Genomic DNA, 24,463 nt, shown 5'->3' on the forward strand with positions numbered 1-24,463 from the left:
CTTTTGTATTCATATGTCTGATTTTGTAAGCAAGTAGTTTTTAAGTGAGGTGAAACCTGGGGGGTACGCAAGACAATTCAGACTCCTGAAAGGGGTACAGTAGTCTGGAAATGTTGAGATCCATTGCTCTATTCCCAGCTTTGATAATGACTATCTATGTGGCTTTGGGCAACTCACTTAATTTCTCTATGCCTCATCTGTAAAAAGAAATTAATACCTGTTTAACAAAGTGTCGAGAGGACTAACTAATTATTTAACAGGTAAGTGATTTAATGTTAAATGCTAAATATTTATTACTATTAATATATAATTAGTACTAAACTCATCCAAAGGAGGACTAGCAGTACTAATAGTCTCCATTCAGGAGAAATGGCAAATTGTAGTGGCTTGAACCCTCACCAGAAACGTTAATGTGCATTTTGTAGATGGGTTAGTGTGTTGTAGTTTCTGGATTAAAAAAAACCCAGTCGGTATGTGTATTGAGGATGAGGAACCAGACAGAAATCTGTAAATGTTAAATCTTGCAAAGTAGATCTGAACCATTCCCAACATGAGTAATTATATTCTGCCTACTTAAAATGTCTTTGCAGTTTTTACTAGATTGTTAATTTATCATTCTGCCAAAAAATTGGGAGGTATTTCTCTCCCAACACGATCCGTGCCCCAAATACCTTAGAAGCTAATATCAGACATGACATAATGAGGGAGTAATAAGATAGTAGGTTGAAAGACAGGGTTAACATGTGTTGGATACTGTGGTTATTCAAAAAGTGCTAATGGCCAGCATAGTGGAGTAAAGAATTTTTTGTTTGTTAATAGAAGAAAGGAATTTATTTGTTGGCTAATTTCTTGTTGGCATCACAGAAGTGAGTCTTGAAGAAGTTGAATGAGGAGTCATCTTGTCTACATGTTGACTTTAAAGACTTTAATTTTCTCACTTTTGTCTTTAGGGTTTATTTTTAGATTCCTCATTAGTTTATGGTTTTTGACATTTGGTAGGATATGACTTGTATGAGAAAACATCAAAATGTTCTTTGTTTGGCAACATTTTGTTATCAAGTAGACATGCATTACATCAATTTTTCACTCTGGGCTTGTCTGCTACAGGGTTTTTGTCATGTTCTGTGATGCTGGTTCTTTTAATTGTTTTTGAGGTCATGATCACTAATCCCACTTATTGAGATTTCCTGCCTTTGCTATTCTCTTCCCCAAGATTGACAGTCAGGTATGGTGGTACAACATGGTAGTTGTATGCATCTGGAAAACCTACTTTAAGCAATGTGTGAATACAAATGCACAAGTTTTGAAGGGCATGAATTGAAAGAAATTAAGTGTTATTCTATTATGTCATTGCTTTTTATCTTAATAACCCTATAAGGTATACAAAAGCACTCCATTCTGACTTCTCAGAAAAGGTAACATGGCTGCCTCTGAAAGGAGTGGCATGGAATTTCTCATTCTAATCCTTTCAGAGCAACTAGGGAGATGATTGTCTGCCTTTAAGGAACACTGAGTGGCATAAAGCAAAACTGCTTAGCAGGACCTTACTTGTGTTAAGACAACCATTTTTGGAATATAGACCATAACATTCTACATTCTGTTAACTTGGTCTTTTAGTTACAATTAGTTCAGAGTTGTGCAATGTGGATATTTGCCTTTTCAAAAATTATTCTTTGCTGGAATGAAGAGCTCTGTAATTAAGATAGAGAGCCAAACTTAAGTACCAATGATTGAGATACAAGACATTTCCTGGAGATTAATAATAAACAAGGAATGCCTCTGGCCATTAACCCCAGCCAGACATTAACCCCAAAGAATTGCCTTGTTCCAAGGTCATTACAGCTATTGCAGACTAAAAATGGCAAACAAAAATAGACATATATGGGTTTTTTTAATGGTTAATGTAGTTTCAAAGGGTATGTAGAAGGCATTGCTAGAGAATTGATGCCCTGTACACAAGCAAGTCAAATTGCTTGAATCTCAACATTCCATTCAGTTTATAATGTAATAAACCCAAGTTTGGATGATTAAAGTGGGGAAAGTTTCTAATGTCAGGATCTGGTTATTTGTTTAGTTTGTGTGTTTTTGCACATAGACTCTGTAGAAAAACAGTTGGAGGTGAAATAAACAGCCAAATGAAAGTTTATAAAGCTTGTGTTTTAGTGAAAATGACTTTCTGTATTTGTTTGAACTTCTACACATTTCTTCTGTTTGTTCTGATAAAATAATAACTGTGTAGATAGTTGAAGATTATTTAATATATTCTACTGTAGGAAATAAAATTCTTTAAAAACGTATATTGTGAAAAGCAACAAAGAGTTCTGTGGCACCTTAAAGACTAACAGATGTATTGGAGCATAAGCTTTCGTGGGTGAATGTCCACTTCGTCAGATGCATGTAATGGAAATTTCCAGAGGCAGATATAAATATGCAGGCAAGAATCAGTCTGGAGATAACAAGGTTAGTTTAATCAGGGAGGGTGAGGCCCTCTTCTAGCAGTTGAAGTGTGAACACCAAGGGAGGAGAAACTGCTTTTGTAGTTGGCTAGCCATTCACAGTCTTTGTTTAATCCTGATCTGATGGTGTCAAATTTGAAGTGTTGTAGCTGATCTGGTTAGACAGCTGTAGACACCAGCGACACCATCACAGGACCTAACCAGATCAGCTACAACATCACCAGTTCATTCACCTGCACGTCCACCAATGTTATATACGCCATCCTGTGCCAGCAATGCCCTTCTGCTACGTACATCGGCCAAACTGGACAGTCCCTACGTAAAAGGATAAATGGACACAAGTCAGATATTAGGAATGGCAATATACAAAAACCTGTAGGAGAGCACTTCAACCTCCCTGCCACACAATAGCAGATGTAAAGGTAGCCATCCTGCAGCAAAAAAACTTCAGGACCAGACTCCAAAGAGAAACTGCTGAGCTTCAGTTCATTTGCAAATTTGACACCATCAGATCAGAATTAAACAAAGACTGTGAATGGCTAGCCAACTACAAAAGCAGTTTCTCCTCCCTTGGTGTTCACACCTCAACTGCTAGAAGAGGGCCTCACCCTCCCTGATTGAACTAACCTCGTTATCTCCAGACTGATTCTTGCCTGCATATTTATACCTGCCTCTGGAAATTTCCATTACATGCGTCTGACGAAGTGGGCATTCACCCACGAAAGCTTATGCTCCAATACATCTGTTAGTCTTTAAGGTGCCACAGGACTCTTTGTTGCTTTTTACAGATCCAGACTAACATGGCTACCCCTCTGATATATTGTGAAAAAGATGCAACTGAATTGTGTTTGCAGAATATATATATTTGCATGGCCAGTCATGAGTGTAACTATATCTGCAGATACATGAACACCAAGAGGTGGCATTTGAAAGTTCAGCCCTCATTTAGTGTCTATCTGCCCAATACTGCAAACCTCTACTCACAGGATTAATCCCATTTATTGAAATTGTCCACATGAGAAAGGACTGCTCACATGAGCGAAAGTTTGCAGGAACAACCGTAAACAAGGGAACAAATATAAGTGGACAGTCCTGTATGGCATCATGTGTCAGCATGATGATCTGCTATTGAGTGTGTGACTGTGAAACCTCTATGTTATAAATTTGTTTTAAATCTAAATCTAAATAGAATTACTTAATAGGTTAGGAATGGGGCAGATGGTTATGACATACAGTAGAGGAGAAGAGATGCTGTATATAGGCTGATACAGCATGCTGAGTTGCCCATAAATAGGAGTCACCTTACAATAATGGCTCTCAGAGGCATAGTGAATAATTCTTTTAGAATAGCGGCAGCCTGTTTGGCCTAAAACATTAGGAATCTCTGCCAGATTAGCATTTCTTGTTAGATGTTGCTACTTATCCTATCAAAGGAAATTATAACTAACATCAACTGTGGAGTTCAGATACTATTTGCAAATTTCTATTGTGTTAACACATCTTCCGTTGACCTTAAATGATCTGTACCTAAACTATATATTTTGAAATATTCAGGGTATTTGTAGTTCTTTTGCTTCAAAATTCTTAAACTTTAATAGAAGTCTTTCTGTGGTCTTTCCTTAAGGTTTATGTAATATATTATAAATCAGGAGCAGGTAATTAACTAGAGAAGTGAATACTAAATATGTCCAGGTCAAATCTGTACAGTACCTTCATATTTTAGCAGTTTCATTGTGTTCCTTCGCCTAAATTTTGGGAAGACCAAAATAAAATTAGACTTTTCAAGGCATTCTGTACTATGTGGTGTAATCAGTTTATTGTTTGCTTGATGCTGATACAGATACCCAAAAGAAACATTCAGGTACAAAACACCTGAGCTAAAATCTTTCAAGCACTAAGCAAGTACTTCATTTGCTATCTTTGTATAATTGTTTATTTCAGTTAGGCGGCTCTTTTCAGTAGAGGAGGGATACAAAAATGTAGCAAGGGCCTGTGGATAAGCAATGGAGCTCAGGGCCAGGAATAGTTTTCTAATCTAATCGAATTTATAATGTGTCCATGACCATATATCTTAGCACTAACAAAATTAAATAAACATCCAAATAATCAGAAAAATTGTATTCTCTCTCTTTCTCATTAATGGAGTGCACATGGAAAGTGGTGATACTACTTCTCTACCTCTTTACTTCTCCCCTCTTCTCAAGACTAATCAGTAAAATGGGCATAGTGATACTTCTGACTGTTGTCTCCTAGGTTTGCTGTAGGAATTAATTAGTTAATGTTCTAGTGTTTTGAACATATAATTAGCTATAAAAGTATTATATTTCAAATTACTTGATTCATTACTTTCTGCCAAGTGCATCTTGCATAATGGGCTACATCCCATTTGTCTTACTGCAGTAGTCCCAACTGAGGTCAATGAACTATTCACCTGAGTAAAATGAGTAGTGTTTGGCCCAGTACATGAAAACGTTTCTGTAGCTGGTTCTTTCATTTACTTTTTTTATTCAAATAGAGGGAGGATCTTCCAGTTGTTTTTTTAATTAGTGGAAAGGAAAAAATATCTCTCAGGGAGACCATATAACGCTGCATTGTCGCATTGTTTTTCACAACATTCAAAACAAAATGAAAAACAAATGTGCTTGACTCTTCTAGTATATAGTACATTATTACACAGCACGAGTCTTGAGAATAAAGCTACAACTGCCTCTGGAATTCTAACCTTAAATTCTATCTTCTGTAGGTAGCATTTACCTTATTTCTTTATATTTAGGGTTGTATTATTTTTATACTTGGTTAAACATGTAAGAGTTCTGCTGCTCTCATTTAGTTTATTTAAATATATAATATCATCTTCTGCTAGACTGCATGGTTCAGAATGGAGTTCATAAAATGCTGTCAAAATAGGAGTTGCTTCCTTTGAATCTCACAGTCCTCTTCTTTAACTATAATGGGCTGATCCTTAAATGTTTCTTGGAGCTAAAGAATTAGTTCCTTGTTTAGAAAAAAAATTTGGAACCCTTTGACACTTGAAAAAACATGTATAAAATAGCAGCATGAGTACACCCACTAGAAGGTAATTGTATACTCACAGGTTTCTGTATTATAATTTAAAATTTAAAAAAAGTCGCATTTAAATGGAATCGTTCTCCTTTTTTTTGTAAGTAGCATGCCAGAAATAAAAGGGAGAGGCCTTTTTGTTTGAATGATGTTGGTATAATTTCTTTCTCCGAATGAGCTCACTAGCAACCTAAGTTTTATGCCCAGAAAATCAGGATTTCAAATCAAAACATTTGTGTTCCATAGCGCCCACGCTTCCAGAATCCATGCCAGTTGGAACTCTCTAAACCTGGGACTGGAAATGCTGGCTTAGCACTTCAGTCTATTAATAACTTTAACTTCTTTCAGGTACACACACTATTGCAAGACCTTTTTATTTTTAACTTAATTATTGTTCATCTTTTTCATGTGCTGGACTTGTCATCAGTCCCTTCTGGCTTTTATTTTCCCAATTCAACATTTTGACATCTTTATGCTAGCACAGTACTAAAATATTGCACTGTGTGATAAAACATAGAGCTTTAACAGTCACACAAGGCTTAAGCTGCTATACAAACAATGCAGATAGTATTTTCATTTACAAAAAGGGGAATGGAGATCAAGAGCTCATATTGGCTGATATTGAGTCCATATCAACTGCGAGGTGGAGGTGACAAAGGGTATAATTACCTTGTCTCATATCAAGACAGCTATGAAAGGTCAGAATAACAATGTGCAAAAAAATCTTTACCATATTTTCCCCTGATTGTAACTGAATACACTACAGGCTGATGACATAGCTCTAGGTGTGCAGGAGCTCTGTACTTCCACAAAATTATCCTTGTAAGCTGCATCAGTTTGATGGACAGATTAATTTATATTAGAGTTTCATGCTGCAGCCCTTCACCGTGGTATCTGAGCACCTACATTTAAAATGGCCAGTACATAAGAATAGAAATATGGCCATTCTGGGTCAGACCAATGGTCCATCTGCCCCAGTAGCCTGTCTGGCCAGTGCCAGCTGTTTCAGAGGAAATAAACAGAACAGGGTAGTTATCGAGTGATCCATCCCTGTCATCCACTCCTAGTTTCTGGCAGCTAGAGGCTTAGGATACCCAGAGCATGAGGTTGCATCCCTGACCATCTTGGCTAATAGCCATTGATGGACCTATCCTCCATGAACCTATCTAATTCTTTTTTGAACCCAGTTATACTTTTGGCCTTCACAACATCCCCTGGCAATGAGATCCACAGGCTGACTATGCATTGTGTTAAGTAGTACTTCCTTTTGTTTGTTTTAAACCTGCTGCCTATTAATTTCATTGGGTGACCCCAGGTTCTTGTGTTATGTGAAGGGGTAAATAACACTTCCTTATTCACTTTCTCCACACCATTTCTGATTTTTTAGACCTCCATCATATCCCCCTTACTCTTCTCTTTTCCAAGGTGAACTGTCCCCGTCTTTTTAATTTTTCCTCATATGGAAGCTGTTCCATACCTCTAATCATTTTTTTTTGCCCTTCCAACATTTTTGTTGCCCTGTACCTTTTCCAACTCTAATATATCTTTTTTGAGATAAGGCGGCCAGAGCCATACACAGTATTCAAGGTATGGGCTTATTAGGGATTGCATTATTATATTTTCTGTTTTATTATCTATCCTTTTCCTAATGGCTCCTAAATTCTGTTCACTTTTTTGACTGATGCTGCACATTGAGTGGATGTTTTCAGAGAACTATCCATAATGACTCCAAGATCTCTTTCTTCAGTGGTAACAGAAAATTTTAATCATTGAGGTGTGTGTCTTTTCAGAGGTAAAAACACGTCCGAAAAGTGAAAGCTTTTCTTTTATGGTGAACTGACTGTTTAAAGAGTGTTGGAACACACGTTAGTGAAGAAAGTGTTACTACTGTGTTTTCACTGAAATGCTGACATTTCTGTAATGACTGTTTTCAAAGCTGCTTCAAACAATATGTGAGCTTGGTACAAAATGGACTAAAGAACTGTTTTTAATCATGTAACTTATTTCTCGTATGATCAGCAGGGCAAAAAACTGAGTTCTGCTTAATTTCTGTAGATTAAAGATATGATTGGTTTTATTTTAAAAGTGTAAGCAATAAAAGAGTAGTTCGTTTTTCAGATATGGACACCTAACAAGAATGGAGAAATTCAGATGCTTAAATTAGAATTTACACATCAAGGTGCCTGTTTGATTGTCCAGTTGTGGGATTTAGGCATCTATTATTTCTTTTAAATGATGGTTCTACTCTGAACAGCAATTGTGTAAGAAAATGCCATTTTTACTCATCAGTTCCACTCACTGGGTGTATGGGTCAAATCTGTTGCTTCAGTGACTAGGATTTTTACTCCTGTTAGCTCTGTAGAATCAGGGAGTATGTCTACACTTGAAATGCTGTATCACTGCAGCTATGCTGCTTTAGTGTAAACACCTACTACAGCAATGGAAGGGGTTCTTCTATCGCTGTAGTAAATCCATCTCCCTGAGACACAGCAGTTAAGTCAATGGAATTCTTCCATCGACCCAGCTCGGTCTACACCAGTCAACCTACAACATTTATGATCATCAACTTAGTGCCAAAAACAAGATATAGGGGCTATACCAGTATTCTCCTTTTTCTTCTCAAAACTGTCCATCTCCTTCTTGAACTGATATTGCACATTCCAATATTCCAGGTTTGGACCAACTCTATGGCCTTTTGATTAATTTTTCTAAAATTGTATTTTTGGTTTGCTAGTTGCAAGATATTATGACTATTTTTATTTTAAGGAGACTTTACTGTATTGGCAGCATTATTTAAATCTTATTCACAAACGTGAATCTAATCAGTTTTTTGCAGCATGACTAGGATCAAGAGAAACCAGAAAATTGCAAGGATTTACAATCTCCCTGTAGAAGTCCTGTAGGCTTTACTTCTTTCTGTAGAATCTAAGGCCTGGTCTACACTAGAAGGGGGGAGGGAAATTGATCTAAGTTCATGTAGCTGAAGTCGACATACTTAGACCTACTCACCGCGGTGTCTTCACTGCGGTGAGTCAACTGCTATCGCTCCCCGTCGACTCTGCCTGCGCCTCTCGTGGCGGTGGAGTACAGGAGTCGACGGGAGAGTGCTCGGGGGTCGATTTATCGCATTTAGACTAGACACGATAAATCGACCCCCGCTGGATCGATCGCTGCCCGCCAATCCGGCGGGTAGTGTAGACATACCCTAAGACTGAAATATTCAAACTTGTATACTTTAAAGAAAGCTCCAAAGATGTGACCTGGAGTAAAATTTTCAAAAGCACCAAGTTTCATTTTCAGAAGTGACTTACCTTTAAAAATCTGGCTCTTAAATGCCTATTTAGGCATTGCTGAAACAGTGTTGCAAAGCCTAACTGATTTAGGAGCCTAAATCACATTTTCAAAAGGGATTTAGGTACATAAGTGCAACATCCTGTTGACAATTGATGGAATTTAGACACTTAAGTGCTTAAATCACTTTTGGAAATGATGTTAAAGCTCCTAAATCAGTTAGGTGTTGCAACACTGAGCAAAGCAATGCCAAATACCTTTTAAAATCTGGGCCTAAGTTTCACTGACTTTCATTGTAGTTTTATTGATTTAGGCTCCTAAGTCATTTAAGGACTTTTGAAAATGTATCTCTTATTTGCAGAAGTGCTGAGCATCCATAACTCCCACTGAAATCATAGGAACTACAGGTGCTCAGCCTCTCTGAAAGTCAGAGCACATATTTATAGAGCCCTGCGCAGATACACAAATGTGTATCTGCATCCGATCCGCTATCCCCAAAAATTATCCGTGGATTTGCTGGGCTCTACATTGGGGGCTGGGCTGAGGCTGGAGCACAGTCGGGGAGAATCGCAGGCAGCTGTGGGGAACCCGCACGGAGTTGCGGACCCCCCACTTGTCCTCGGTGAGGCGAGGAGCCTGGGGGGGCGGGGACGCAGCCGGGGGCTGCTCTCAGCCCCCCCCCATCCTCCCCTGCACCGCGGGCAGGTGGAGGGTCCGCTGCTGGCCTGGCGAGAGGAGGGAGACCTGTGGAGCTGTTTGGGGGCTGCTCGGGTCCACCGCGCTCTGCACAGCTGACCACCTGGCTCTTATCGTGGCCAGGCTGTGGCTCTGAGCCACCCCGCTCCCTGGCCAGAGCCAGGTCGGGGAGAGCCGCACTGTCAGCTCCTCCCCGCACCCAGTGTCCCTCCCCCCGCTGCCAAATGTCCCAGCCCCCCACTCAGTGTCCCTTCCCCCCAACCTCCCCACCAAATGTCCCAGTCTCCCCACTCAGTATCCCTGTTTCCCAGTACCCCCGCCCAGTGTCCCTGCCCACCAGCCCTTCCTCCTAGGGCAGGTGGAGGGACTCAGGCTCCCCACAACTGCTAGCGTGGCTCTCCCCAACCCAGCTCCAGTGGGGGGGAGTGGCTCGGAGCTGCAGCCCGGCCACGGTAAGAGCCAGGCAGGCAGCTGTGGAGAGCTGCGGCGGACCCTCCACTTGCCCTGGGTGTGGGACCCAAGCAGCCCCCGACCCAGTGTCCCTGCCCCTCAGGTCCCCTGCCCAGGGTAGGTGAAGGGTCTGTGTCGTGGCTCCTCACAGCTGCCCACTCGGCTCTTACCGTCAGAGTCCTGCGCGGATACAAAATTTGTATCCGCATCCACGCTGCTATCCGCAGAAATGGTCCATGGATATAAAGCAGATACCCGCAGATTTGCAGGGCTCTACATATTTAGGTTCCTAAATAAGCATTTTGGTGCCTAATTTTAGACACCCAAGTTTCAAAACTTTGGTTTAAGTTTCTAGTCTAGTAAAGTGCCAGACTTCCCCCATTCATCTTAATTGGATGTTAATTCTAAAGCCTAATTATAGTTGCTTAAGAGTCACACTGTTAGCTTTGGCACTGCTGATTAAGGCCAATAGGAGTTTGCCATTCTGCTCAAAATGATTAGCATACTAAAAATATCCAGCTAATACCCTTGTCTGTTGTGGCTGGACTTATCAGTCACAGTTTCCTTCATTTGGAATGAACTTACTTTGGGAACAGCAGCACAAGCATTGAATATGAAAATAATCAAATATTATTTCAATTTGGAACATTTGGAGGCATTTGTTGCTTTACTTAAAAATTAAGATAATAGCAATTGGCCTGAACCTGAAAGGACTGAGCCTCTTCAACTCCATTTGGCTTCATTGAAAGTTGAAGGGGCTCCACACTTCAAAGGATCAGACCCAATGTTTGTAGCATTGCTAGCTTAAAAATGTTGGAGCTTCTGGATGCAAATTGAGGATTTTCTGTGCTCTCTAGAAAACCTAACTAATCTACCTTTTAAAGAATATAAAGTCACAAGACCTTTAACAGAGCTTGAATATTTCTAATGTGTTAACATTGTATTGTAGCAAGACTTTGTGCTGTGTATCCATCTACCCGATAAACATAGAAGGGTGAAATCCTGATCCCATTAAAGCCACTGTTTTGGCATTGACTTCAATGAGGCCAGGATTTCACCCACATTACTCTTTTTAAATCTAGCAATGGCTGTGCTAGCGTAATGCAGTAATTGAATGAAACATGATAATTTACAAGCTCACGTATCACTCATTTTCACTTTACAAGAAATTGGACCTCAGCAACAATTTTTGATATATAGTTTACCAATGCTGGGTTTGTTTGTTTTGTCCATGTCAGAGCCAAGTATTTATATGAAAACATTAAAACTGATACTAGAATGGGGTCTACAGCTTTTATTGATTTTATATATATATATATATATATTATTGAAGCATTTGAGTACTCAGGACCTAATACAATTATATAAGGTGGCTAAAAAAAGTATGTGTCAGTATATGCAGTAATTAGCATCTATAGTTTTCTATTACAGTAAGGGCCAAATCCTGCTTACCTAAAAAGGAATCATCTACTTGCCTCAGTAAGCCAAGCGATATTTGAACCAGGAAGCTATTTTTACATTAGCCTTTTTTAGGAAATTTATTATTATTATTATTATTATTGTTTATTAGTAGTAGTATGACCGTAGTATCTAGGCACCCCAATCATAGACCAGGACCCTGATTTAGCTAGGCACTGTGCAAACACAGAACAAAAAGACAGCCTCTACCCCGAAGAGCTTTCAAACTGAGTATAAGAGAAGAGACAATAAATGCATCCAGACGGATAGGAATGTACAAGGAAACAGTGAGACAATATTTTCTACATTGACAAGACAGACACATGGTAGTGGAATGGATAGAACACACAAGCAGAGTGAACAATGTGATGGTGAAAAACGTCATGTTCCATGATTTATTTATTTGCTTGGTATTCGATGGGTTAATTCAGGAGAGGATCAGCTAAATGGAAAGGGAATGGAAGAGCAGGGGGGTGAAGGGAACAGGTCAGGGGAGGAGAGGGTAAGAGGGGCAACTGTGCTGTGAAGCTGTGATGAAGAGACTTTGAGGGGGTTGGCGGAGAAAGGGGAGGGTTGGTGCAAACAACGAATCAGCACAAGGCAGAGATAGTCAGAACGGTATGCTTTTGACTGGAATGTCCAAAGGTCTCTGCCTTGGCTGGTTCTGTTCCTCTCGGCTGGAGTTTCTGGCTGGCTGCTATCTGCAGTTCTCCCCCAAAACCACATTGATGGGGGAAGGGAAGGCACTGTCTGGATCCTAGTGCCCCCAGAATGGGGCAGTTTCCCCTGCACAGTTCTGGGTCAGAAGGTTCTAGCAGCAGGGATGGCCCCAGCTGGGCCACATTTTACCCTCTCTCTCCCAGTGCAAAAGTCCCTACTTAGGCTGCTTCACTTCTGTTGCAGCTCCAGTGGTGGTAGCAAGGTGAGAATGCCAGTGTATACAGCACATTGGCATTTTTACCACCGTGTGGTCTAACTCTTCTCAGAACAAATCTGGACGACACAGAACGGCTGCCATTTACACTAGTGCTTCGCGCTAGTGCAAAGTTGGAAGACTCCCTCCCAAAATAGTCAAGTGTAGATGACCCCTAAATGCTTTTAGACTACAAGGTAAAAAATATCTTTTGCAAAAAAACATGCTGAGACAATTCATCTGAAACCACAGCCCACTAAAGGTTATGAATAACAATATAAACTCTTATACATAGGGCCTGATCCAGCTCCCATTAAAGTCAATGGAAACACTCACATGGACTAAAATGGGGTTGAATCAGGCTCACAGCTTATTAATCTCCATTGTATCGTTTAATATTAAGAATAGACTGCATTGCATGAATGCCTTTTGTTCTGCAGCTTAGTCATAAAGGGATCTTTTGGTATAGATAGTGGCATTTTGCACCTCTTTCCAACATAAGCTGAGATGTATCCTATACACTTTATCTCCTTTGTCGTAATGTTAGCAGGAATGCCTGGAAGTATTTTCCATTTTCTCACTAGTCTTTCATAAGAACATCAATTAATTAGCTGGTTAGAGACCCTGGGGGTTTTATTCTCCTATTGATGCATAGAGAACTTACATGGATAGCTCCTATTAGCTATGATGGCAGTTACGTTTCAATCTCTCGTGTACCAATGGATACATAGATCCCTAGTTTTTAGTGAATGTGTTTAGTGTTTAGTTCAATCACAAACTAAATTACATGGTCAGACTTGAATTCTTGGTTCCTTTATGCACTAGGATCATTATAACAGTTAAAACATTTTTCAAAAAGAATTCTCTGCCATAATGGACTAGAAATGCATGGTATGAGTTAACAATAGCAGGCCAGAGACCCTACTGCAAAGTTTATAGTGAACAAACTGAATTTCTGCCTACTCCTCTTAGCAGATTTTGTGAAAATAACCCATCTAATGACCTCAAAAATGTTTCAGTAGCTTCTTTTGTTTAGAGCCTGTTTTTCATAGTCTTGGATTTCAGGTTCACATGTCATAGAATCCACAGCTGACACTAAATTGTGAATTCATTGTTCTTTAACTGAACTCCACTTTTATATGTGATATACGGTACCAGTGGTCTGTGGTTAAAAGGCAAGAGCTCCCACAAATGAATCATCGCACACAAGGCAAGGGCAAAACGAGGGCTTCCAAAATCCCTAGAAGTCTTGAATTCTTGCCCCTGTGTTTTGAGACCCTGCATGCTACATATTATTGAAAGCTCTAAACTTTAAAAAATCATGTAAAAACTGGCTGATGGTGCTTTCTCTGATGTATTTCAGCTGTGTTATTTGCATCCTGGTTCATAAAAACATGCCTGACTGGTTCAGAACTGGAAATGCATATTGAATATTGTTTAAAGAGGTAAAAATCAGTTGTTAAAGAGGATAACACTGCAGTATAGCAGATATCAGCTGATCGTCTTTCAGTTGGACTATCATAGAATCTGCCTCCCATCTGAGGTAATATGGATAGGCAGCTTTTGTGGTTTTGTGTGTGATATGATGAAGGTGTTGATAGGCAGGCTTAATTAAGGAAGAGCTCATGAGAGCATGGACGGTAGTAGAACAGAGGTAAAGTTGATATTGTAAAACTGTCTGTAACTGCTGAGTGCTTAGAAATGTCTGCATTTACAACATAAGAGCATTATAAAGAAGAGGGTAATAAAAGACCAAAGAGTTACTTAATACTTGTAAAAAATATGGGATATTAGGAATGGCATAAGATGGGGGGAAAGGCAAAACAAAAACAAGACAAGGGGGAAAAGGTGAAGTCATTAGAAAGGACTTTGTGTTTCTGTCAAAACTTTCACTTTAGTGTTGTCACTCTAGTTATCATGAGAAACAATTCAAGTCCTTTGAAATCAAACTGAAAAGAAGAGGAAAAAAAGACTGTGCCCTTCAGATGTTCCTTTATGATATATAAAGACAGTATCATAACATGTTTTGCTGTTTTTTCTTCACACAAAAAAATCCAAAATAAACTTTCAGCTTTATTTGTACATTCAGAATATCAGATCCAATCTTCTTTCTATTTTTATTTATGATTGATTTTTGGTGTGAGGACAAGGCCTTTTGGAATATTTTTGGAAGACCTCAGTGATCCTCTCACATGAGAGCTGCAGCTCTCCCAAGACTACGATTCAGCGTCCTCTCCACCCTCTGGCTATGTGTACACTGGGAATCGTGTTGGGTAGCACCTGCTAAAACCCTACTGTAGACAGAGCAATTTGTATTTTAACACATATTAGCTGGTAGGGGTCTATCCTAGGGCTTACCTCCACCAGCTAACTCATGTTAGAACTGCAACTTGCCTGGCCTACACTACAATTTTAACACCACTATTGTTAGATTAACACTAGTGCAGGTATATCTATGTGTGCTACAATCACACCTTCATTTGCAGTGTACACATCCCTAATACTGCTCAGTGCTTGACACAATGCTAAATCAGTCATCTACACAATGCTACTAATACCAGTGGAAATACAGTTTAGCAACAGTGAGAAATGTATAAAAAAAGGCCAAAGTGAAAAGCGAGGACCAGATATTCTTGATACTAAACTGAAAAAACAAACCCAGATATAAAAACCAACCCAGAGCCTCTTTATACACCAGGCAGGAGGAATATTTTGTATATTTTTTTGTTTTTCAGTTCACCTTAAAGACAAGCTGTTGTCTCAGGAAAGTATAACCTACTTTTTGTTGTTGTTGCTGCTGTTGTTTTTTGCTGTCTTAAACACTTAATGCCACATCCCTATGCTTCGCTCCATGTATGCTATCTTGTAACTGGACCAACTTTAAATGAATTTTATAAATTGGCCTTAAACTTAATCACTGCAGAGTGTTTAGAAAGTGATGATTGGGGAGGGTGGGGAGATTCTTACTCACTTGAGTTCTCTGTTCATTATTCTTGGATGATCATTGAGTGAGAGAAACTCTTCCTTGTTTACTGCTGTTTTTCATAAAGAAAAAGGCCTTTGTGTGCTACTATTTTTTCTTCCTCCTCCAGGGAGCTTCTATTGGGGAAAACTATTCTTCCTGAGGCAGCAGGGTTCTGGCAACTGACTTCAGCACACTCTAGCTTCCAACAGTGTGAGCCAGGCCTGCTGCAGTTAGGACAGAACCCAACAGTCCTGAGGGGAAGAGTGCCATGATTTGAAAATCTCCTTTTGGAGCTTGCCGCAGCTACTAGGTGAGCGGTAACTGGTTGACCTTTAATAGTTGACAATCCCTGTACTCAGCAACAAATGGGAAAAAAAATACATAAGGGACACTTCTGGATTTACAGGTGGCTTCACTATAATGTGTCTGCATGGATACCCCTGAAGACCACTTAGAAGCTACAGCTAATGAAGAATGTGGCAGCCTACTTGCTTGTTGTATTCATTATAGGGAATCTATTACCTATGTTTTAAAGATTGCACTAGCTCCCTACTCATTTCCTGATGCAATTCAGTGTGTGTTGATATTGGCCTTTAAAACTTAAGAACTTGTGTACACAGAGACTGGAACTGAAATAATAATATTATTTGTATTATCATAAGGCCTAGAAGCTCCAATGATGGACCAGGTCCCTTTTTATTCTGGAGGCTGTAGGAAGAGCCCCAAAGAGCTTACACTATGACTATAATACAAGAGACAACAGAGAGATACAGACAAAGAGACGGGGAAGTACAAGGAAAAAAAAGAGACAGTATTGGTCAGCATGACAGGTAGTGGTCTCAGCACACCAGTACCCTAGCCATTTTCAAGTTTTTTATAGGCCTCATGGCAAAGGAGAGTCCTAAGGAGGGTTTTGAAGGAGGATATTGAATAAGATTTGCTGATATTTACAGGGAGCTTCTCCCAGGTGTGAGGGGCAGCATGGGAGAAAGCACATAGGTGTATGTTTGAAAATTTAACAAGTGGGCAATAGAGACTGGCATCATGGGTCAGTCACAGGCAGGAGTTGACCTTTCAGTACCGAATGAGAGATGATAGGTAGGGGGAGGATAGGCCATGAAAGGCCTTGAAAGTGAAGACCAGTAGCTTACGTTTGATAGGATAGAGAAAGGGGAGCCAGTGGAGGGATGCAGAGAGTGCCAACATGGTCAAAGTGACAGGCTAGGAATATTATCTTAGCTGCAGCATTCTCAGTGAATATCAGCAAGGCAAGATTGTGTTTGTGAAGACCAGAGAAAAGAAGCTTACATAATAAATAACTAAATCGATTGTAACTCACGCTTTTAGTTATTTCAGTGCAAATCTGGGTGGACACTCTTATTTCAGAATAAGATTGCCCCATTCCAACAAAACTTATCAGTAAGAAAGATGACCAAATTATATAAAAATAGGACACTTATTTCAGAATATGAGTGTTCTAAGTGTCCTGTTTTGATATAACTTGGTCACTTTTTTTATTGACAAGTCATCTTGGAATAGGGCACTTTGATTCTGAAATAAGAGTGTTGAGACACCAACTTGCATCGAAATAACTAAGGGTGGGAAGTACAACTAATCTAGGTATTTTGATTCCATTTGCTGTGTAGACAAGCCCTGATAGAAGTTGAGTCTCAGTTACCTGAGAGTGTCTTTCCTTATCCTTGCTTTGCTATGGGAATTGAGAGCAGCTGATATACTTGAGCATCCTAAATTTGAACACCAGGCAGGCTGTGGACAAGACATTTTCAGTGGAGGACTCTCCACTCTGGAATTGACTTCCCCTGTTAATATGAGCATCCCTCAATTCCTTGGCTTTCAGGGGACAGTAGAGAGCCTATCTCTGACCTCAGGCTTTTGCCTGAATGTGGATCAGAGTAGGAACTTATTATTGTAATTATTTTATTATTGTATTAGTCGTTGGGGGTTGATGCTCTTTAATTTTAGTTAATGCAAATCAATTGATTTGGTACATTTTTTTTAATCATTGATGGAAAAGTGCCCAGAAATTTGTGATTGGCTCATTTTAAAAAAATAATAAAGAAAGAAAATATGGAAAAAAGCAGGAGTTACTGCCAAATCAGTCTCTTACAAAGACAGGAAACATTAAAGTCCTGTACTCCTCGATGGTGTCTTGATAAATACAAGTCAAGTATAGAAGAAAAATCTCATTCTGGATGACTCCTGTGCAGAAGTCGTCAGCAACAATGTTATTCCTGAAAAAAAAAAATGTTCTGATAGTGCTAGCAGTATCTTTTGCCTGATTTGATCTGTTTTATGTCATATGTTTAAAAGCACAACCTTTTCCCTGGAGTACTGATGAATTGACCAGGAGAGAGATTGCACAAAGACTAAAGGAGCTGTTGGAGGGGACACAGCAGTGGATCAGACGTTGTAAAACAGAACAGCTCAGTCGCAAAATGTACTTTTTATTTAAAATGTGTTGCACGCCAAGCAACCTCACTCCGCCTTCAAATATATTCTCAAAACTCTCTTCCTTTGTCTAGCTTTTCACCACTAATCCTTATTCTGACACTTTCTATTGTCTGGGGCAGCTTGCAGACACTACCCAGACCTGAGCAAACAAGAAGTTAATAATAATTAGGCTCACCCAGGTGCTCCACAGAGGGGCTGTAAAAGTTAGCTGCTCCAGGAACAAGAGGACAGAGACTGCCTAGGAGAAGGCTAGTCTCTGAGCCCAAGGCTGAATTAGAAACCCTGAGCTGAGAAACTTTGTTCTCTTTTTATATTCTGATGTTTTGTTAACTATAATTAACTGACTGAGATCAACTTTTCCCTGAAAAAAGGGACAGGGGTGGCTTTCCTTTTGCTTTCTGTGCTAATTCAGCTCAGTTACCTACCTTATGTGGCAGTGGCCAGCTAGGCTGGATTTGCTGGGGGTTTTCCTGCTTGGATGCTATGGGATCCTTTCCCTCCTGACACACCATGGCCCAGATTTGTGTTGGGCTGGGCCATTTTATCTATCTGTCTGTCATACTCATAGGGCCTCCATTACCATAATATCTGAGGGCCTCCGAATCTTTTCATGTAGTGATCCTTCACAACCCTGTGAACTAGGACAGTGCTAATATTCCCATTTTAGCCCTGGGGAACTGCGGCACAGTGATTAAGTGACTTGGTCAAGGTCACACAAAGTCTATAGCTAATTCTCAGGCTAGCTCCCTAGCCTCTGGACCATCCTTCCTCGCTGTCTGCCTTTGGTCACTCTTCTAGCCCTAAGGAGCCTTCTTTATGACCAGAGGGCAGCTAGTACCAGCCCCCTGTCAAGAATGAGCTTTGGAGGACCAAAAAGCAATTCCGGCTCTCCTGCTGCAGCAAGGTTTCCCCTCCCACCCATCTGCCTCTGTGCTAGGGGAGTAAGTGGTGTTTTGCATTGAGATAACATATGGGTGTGTAACTGTCACTTGTATGTTATGTTAACTAAACATTGCATTTTCATTTCTGCTTGGGTCAAGCCAGAATCATGTTCACAAGTTCCATGTTGCATCATAGCTTTGTGGACAGGCCATCTTTGGAGGAGGATAAAATTATTCGGGTGTTGGGGCTAGGCCATAGGGAGGTTATATATCTCCTAGAATTGTAGGCTTTGGTGTGTAGCTGGGGCTGAGAGATGCTCTAGCAGAGACATATCCAGGCCTAGGGTGGGCAAGAGAATATCTTTGACTGGGTGGCCAGATAAGTGGTGGCTCATGGTTGAATTGAGCAGCTACCGCCACTCTTTGTTGCAAAAACCATATTCATTCCCTTCATTCATTTATTTACATTTTTATTGTTTATTAAATAAAGTTGAAGCCTTTGTGCCATAACTTATCCACTGCTTCTGAGCCATCTTTTTGGGAATCCCCTTGACAAGAGTTACCTTCCTGCTCTTACCTGACAATTTAAACACATACATGTATAGCTTTTTTTTAAAAAGAAATTTACTGTACAAAAGTTTGTTGGTCTAAGGTCAGTATCCCACTCTCTCTTCTTATTTACTCTTGTCTCTTCTCCTCCCTCCTGTTGTCCTGTGCTCTGTTGTCATTATTTGTGTTATCTTTCTCATTTAAACTGTGAGCGCTTTGGGGGGGAGGAATAGCTTTGTTGTCTCCTGTAAAGCCTTAAATCATGGCATTATATAACTAGTATTAGACTGTTTAAATTATTTCCATGATCCCTTCATTGATAAATCCTTCTGAAAATTTAGCTCAGTGGACTTAAGATATGTTCAGCATTAAGAGAAACCTCAGACTTCATCTGCATCGCATCATCAATTTATTTTTACCTTTGTTTAATAATTTAATCCACTGGCAGAACTCCCAGTATGTTCTAATTTCTATCCTTTTTGTCATCTGGCTATATGTTTACCTAAGAAGCTTGGTCCTTTAATTCTCTCCTGTTAAAAGGTGTCTGTGCTGTGTGCACAGAAATTAATATTCATGATGTTGTTTGTCTTTAATAGTCAGAATATAAATCTGAAAGCTTGTTTTAGTTCTTGTGCTTAATTGTGCGTTTTGAGGGCCTTTTCCATTCCTTTTCCCTTTGGCAAAAAATTCCATTTCATTTTTGGTTCAGGAAATTCTTCCTCTTTGGCATAAAGGTCTATATTAAAACACACTGAAGAAGTACTGTTCTTTAGAAGTGGCAAAAAGGCTTAGTTGGTTAACCACTTCTAATCTAGGTTCTGCTACAGCAAAGTTGAATCAGTCCATCTGGCACTAAAATCCACTTTGGCTCCAGTCAATGTGTGGTCTTCAAGCCACAAAAAGTGAATTGGGCAGTTGCGGTTTTTTAAAATGCTGGAAATCTCAAGTGGGTGACAGGTAATGGAGGAGGGAGAAAATACCAGCTCACATTCATATTTACTACTCACCTAATTTGTAAATAGGAAACTAAATTAGACAGAACAGTCGCTTGGGACAAATTCATGCTCTCTCTTCTCCCTTGCCTTACTGTTCTCTTTTCTCCTAAAATATTCTTAGTAACTCCCTGCAATGTTAACTTGATGATCTTGTTGCAAGCTTCTAGCTGACAAATGTTTTTGGATTGATTCCCGTGCCTAAGTCTCTGCCAACTGAGGCAATCAGGGTATAGCTGAAATGCCTATTCTTTTATTTACAGTTCAAGTTACTGCCATGTTGTAGTAGCGTTAAATGACCTCACATTGAGGATCTGACCCTATTGCGTAAAATTAGGAGAAAATAGTTTTGGAATGTTTCTCTTATTAAATGTGGTTAATGTAGTGCTCAGTATACTGCAGTGCTACCCAGAGGATTCAGTGGGCCTGGGGCAAAGCAGGGGAGCGGACATACTCACCGGGCGGCGCTCCGAGTCTGCGGTGGCGGTCCTTCAGTCGCTCCGCGTCTTCGGCAGCACTGAAGGACCTGCTGCCGAAATGCTGCCAAAGACCCAGAGTAACTGAAGAGCCCCCCTCTGCCGAAATGCCGCCGAAGACCCGGACCGCCGCTGGGTAAGTAAAAAGGCGCCTCTAGCCAGGAAAGGGATTCTCGGCCAGGGCTTGTGGGGCCCCTGCGGGGCCCGGGGCAAATTGCCCCACTTCTGTCGTCCCCCCCTCTGGGCAGCCCTGGTATACTGCCAGACTTAGTGCTAGATACTGAATGCCTTTGTTTATCCATAGACTAGCTATAGCACTGGCAGTTGCAATATAGGCTTCTCCACGTTTCCCAATCATGACACACAGAGGCCACTTGTAGGTGTGAGGGGATAGTTCCCATGTCCATTTATTCATTGGGCTATCTGCTGAAATTACCAGTAAGGTTCCCACTTGTGGGATTGAATGCTTATTCACAGAGACCGATAAATGTAGCAATAATTAAAACTAATATTCTGGTCTTTATTACTCAGTAATCTCTGCTCTGCTTCTGCTTGAGAAACAAATACCTGTAATTCAAGAGACACTTTGTTTCTAACTAATTTAAATAGATGTTTTAAATGGCCCAATCCTTTAAGCCCTTTGCACATACAATTCACCCTGACTTCAGTGGGTGCTCTATGAACTTTCAGGATCCTGCCCTGTCAGAGTTCCCTCCCCACTCTGAACTTTAGGGTAAAGACATGGGGACCCGCATGAAGACCCCCTAAACTTATTTCTACCAGCTTAGGTTAAGAACTCCCCTATTCTTGGATTAAGTAACGCTGCCACCACCAAGTGATTTAAACAAACATTTAGGGAGGGCCACTTGAAGCCCTACCTTCCCCAAATATTCCCCTGAGTCCCACACCCCTTTTCCTGGGCAGGCTTGAGAATAATCCCCCAAACCCCTACACCCCTTTTCCTGGGGAGGCTTTAGAATAATATCCTCACAAATTGGTACAGGTGAACACAGACCGAAACCCTTGGATCTTAAAACAATGAAAAATCAATCAGGTTCTTAAAAGAAGAATTTTAATTAAAGAAAAGGTAAAAGAATTACCTCTGTAAAATCGGGATGGTAGGTACTTTACAGAATAACAAAAGACTCAAGAATATAGAGGATCTCCCCTCTAGGCAAAACGTAAAAGTTACAAATCCAGGGATAAACCTACCTCTAGACAAAACCTCCCTCTAGACAAGGAAAATCACAAGCCAAAATAAAAGTAAGCTAACGCATTCCCTTATTATTACTTACTAATTCTAATTGAGTTGGATTGCTTGCCTTCTTGATATGTCTCCGGCAAGCACACAGAACAGACAGACAAAGAACAGACAAAACAAAGCTTTTTCCCCCTTTCCAGATTTGAAAGTATCTTGTCCCCTTATTTGTCCTTTTAGTCAGGTGCCAGCTAGGTTCTTAACCTGAGCTTCTTAACCCTTTACAGGTAAAAGGATTTTGTGCCTCTGGTCAGGAGGGATTTTATAGTACTGTATACAGAAAGGTGGTTACCTTTCCCTTTATATTTATGACATGCCCACATTTTGGTTTAATGGGATCTAAGAGTGTGCCTTACTGTGTCTCAGCATGTATTTGTTAGCAATAAACTGTTCTTTTTCAGGGCAGAAACTCTAATTCCATTAACATGGTTGCTTAATTTTATGGATGAGCAGAGGAATTAGAAAAATTTCAGACATGCATGAATTTAGAAGAGAAAGTAGCTCTTGCCTGCATTTTTTGAGGCACTGTTGGTTATGGTAATTTGGTATGGGTTGAGAATTAAGCTAACAAGAGCACTCTTCTTGAATTTGTAGAGGTCCATTTGCCAAGCATTTGGTGTCAGTGACCATGTATATAATGAATGATATACACTAAATATTTTGCCCATATAGTCTCCTTTGATAATGTAAACAGGAAAGAAAAAGCTAGCTGGAACTGGCCAGGCTCACGTAAGTGTTGGGAGCAGTGGCTTTAGAGCATGTTGCCCTCTTTCTGCAGACCCCATAAAAACCCTTCTACTCCCACTCCACAGGGTTGAGGCTTTGTTACTATTGAGGAGTCAGGAAGAGGTGGAGCTAGGTGACAGTAACTGTCTGTGGTATCTTCCTCAATTCCCTCACCCACCCCACACCCTGCAAACATTCAGGCATTTACTGCTGAAGCTAATGCTGAACCTGTTCTCGCATGTGTTGTGAACCTCCTTTCCTCAGAGGGGGCTCTCGATCAGCCACCAGCAGAAAACCATGGCTGCTCTAAAGCTGTGCTCCTGTATGGAGAGAGAGATTCTAGGGCAGTAGTCCAGGCAGAAGCACTGGGTGTCCATGCTAAGATCCTCGTGCTCTTCAGTCTTTCACACAGAAATCCTGTCTACCTTGGGGGACACACAGAAATATGGGTCTCAGGCACTGCCTGATCTATAGGAGTGGGGAGAGGTTTTAAAGCTCATCTGCTGATGCATGGATATTATAGAAATTCCAAGAGTTGTAACTCACAGAGTTTCATGGTCCATATGCTGGTTTTCCCTGCCATAGCTTATAATTTGTCTCTAAAAGAGCAATGACACATTTCTGTATCTCCGATGATTTTCTTAATGGGCCTGGTCCTGCAGTCCTAATGTAGGCAACACACACACTGACTTCAGTGGGTATTTTTCTTGCCTAAAGACTGCAGGCTCAGCCCCTTATCAATAAATGAATAAAATGTTTAATACATTTCAGCAATAGGAAGAGAAACAATGGGTCTTTGGGGTATATAGAGAAACTGAGCTCCAAAAAATGACATTGCCCTACATGATGGTGGGGGCTGAGAATTTTATGAATGCAACCTAAATTATTAAGTTTCATATACTTCCTAGCAAAAATACAGGCAGAAAGCATCCAAAGCACTAGTCTTAGAATTATGTCTTGTGAGAGAGCATAGGGAAACTGATTATGGAAAAATTAAATTATGAGAGAAATCAGGAAAACAGAAGATTACTTTTAAACATTTAGTCCCAAAACTATTTATTAGCATACATAAATCATTATCTGAATCATTTGTGATCCCTCCCATGTTAAGCTCAGAGTCTAGCACCAAAAAAAAGAAGTTGATTGCTTGTGTTTTCAAGTAGACTAATAGAATGGACCCCCAAACCAAGAGTCTACTGGGAAAAGCAGTAAACTTGGCAACTCTGAAACACATTCCTAGCTTGAGTCAATGTTGCCTGTTCTTATGAGAATTTTTAAGTTCCCTCAAAGATTATATTTGTTATTTTTGCCTATTATGTGCTTTCAGGCTGGATGAGATAATTAAAACATTTCTGGAAGATCCTGATCCTGAGAGCATGCTGGATGTTGGAGCTGATATGCGCAAGATCAAGCACTGTTTCAATTACATAAAGGTATATTCTGTACACTTACAAAGAAGTGCAGAGAGCCCTAAGAATGAACTGGAAATATTAGAGGACACAAGGGAGAGAGAGCTGAAAAGCAACCATGAAGCTATGGAGAAGAAGGGAGTGTATACAGGGTCGAGAAATGCTTGAAGAATTGGAATGGATTGGAATAATAACCGGAAAATATGCAGCAAGAATCTGAAGGAGCTAACAGGAATAACCAAAGGGTATTAGAGGTGGAGCGAGTGATAGAGAGGACTGGAATTTACAGGAATTGCTGTGCTGAAGTAATCTGTAAATGGATAGAGAGTATATCCAAGTATATATGCAGCTAATAAGGAGCTTTACGTTAGACTAGTTACTCCCAGGAAGATAGCAGAAAAGAGGGTTTGT

The 24,463-nt window shown here is 40.2% G+C and overlaps 1 protein-coding gene across 1 annotated transcript in view; it reads left to right on the forward strand.

Moving 5' to 3' along the window:
- Positions 1 to 24,463, forward strand: part of KIF6 (kinesin family member 6) — a 291,482-nt gene that overhangs the window by 98,869 nt on the left and 168,150 nt on the right. Inside the window, exon 11 of the mRNA XM_024203468.3 lies at positions 23,971 to 24,076. Coding sequence (XP_024059236.2) covers positions 23,971 to 24,076 — 106 coding nt within the window. The remainder of the gene's footprint in view (positions 1 to 23,970; positions 24,077 to 24,463) is intronic.

The sequence above is a fragment of the Terrapene carolina genome, unplaced genomic scaffold (genome assembly GCF_002925995.2).
Source record: "Terrapene carolina triunguis isolate 2854851 unplaced genomic scaffold, T_m_triunguis-2.0 Scaffold85, whole genome shotgun sequence".
In the NCBI taxonomy this organism is placed as follows: Eukaryota; Metazoa; Chordata; order Testudines; family Emydidae; genus Terrapene; species Terrapene triunguis.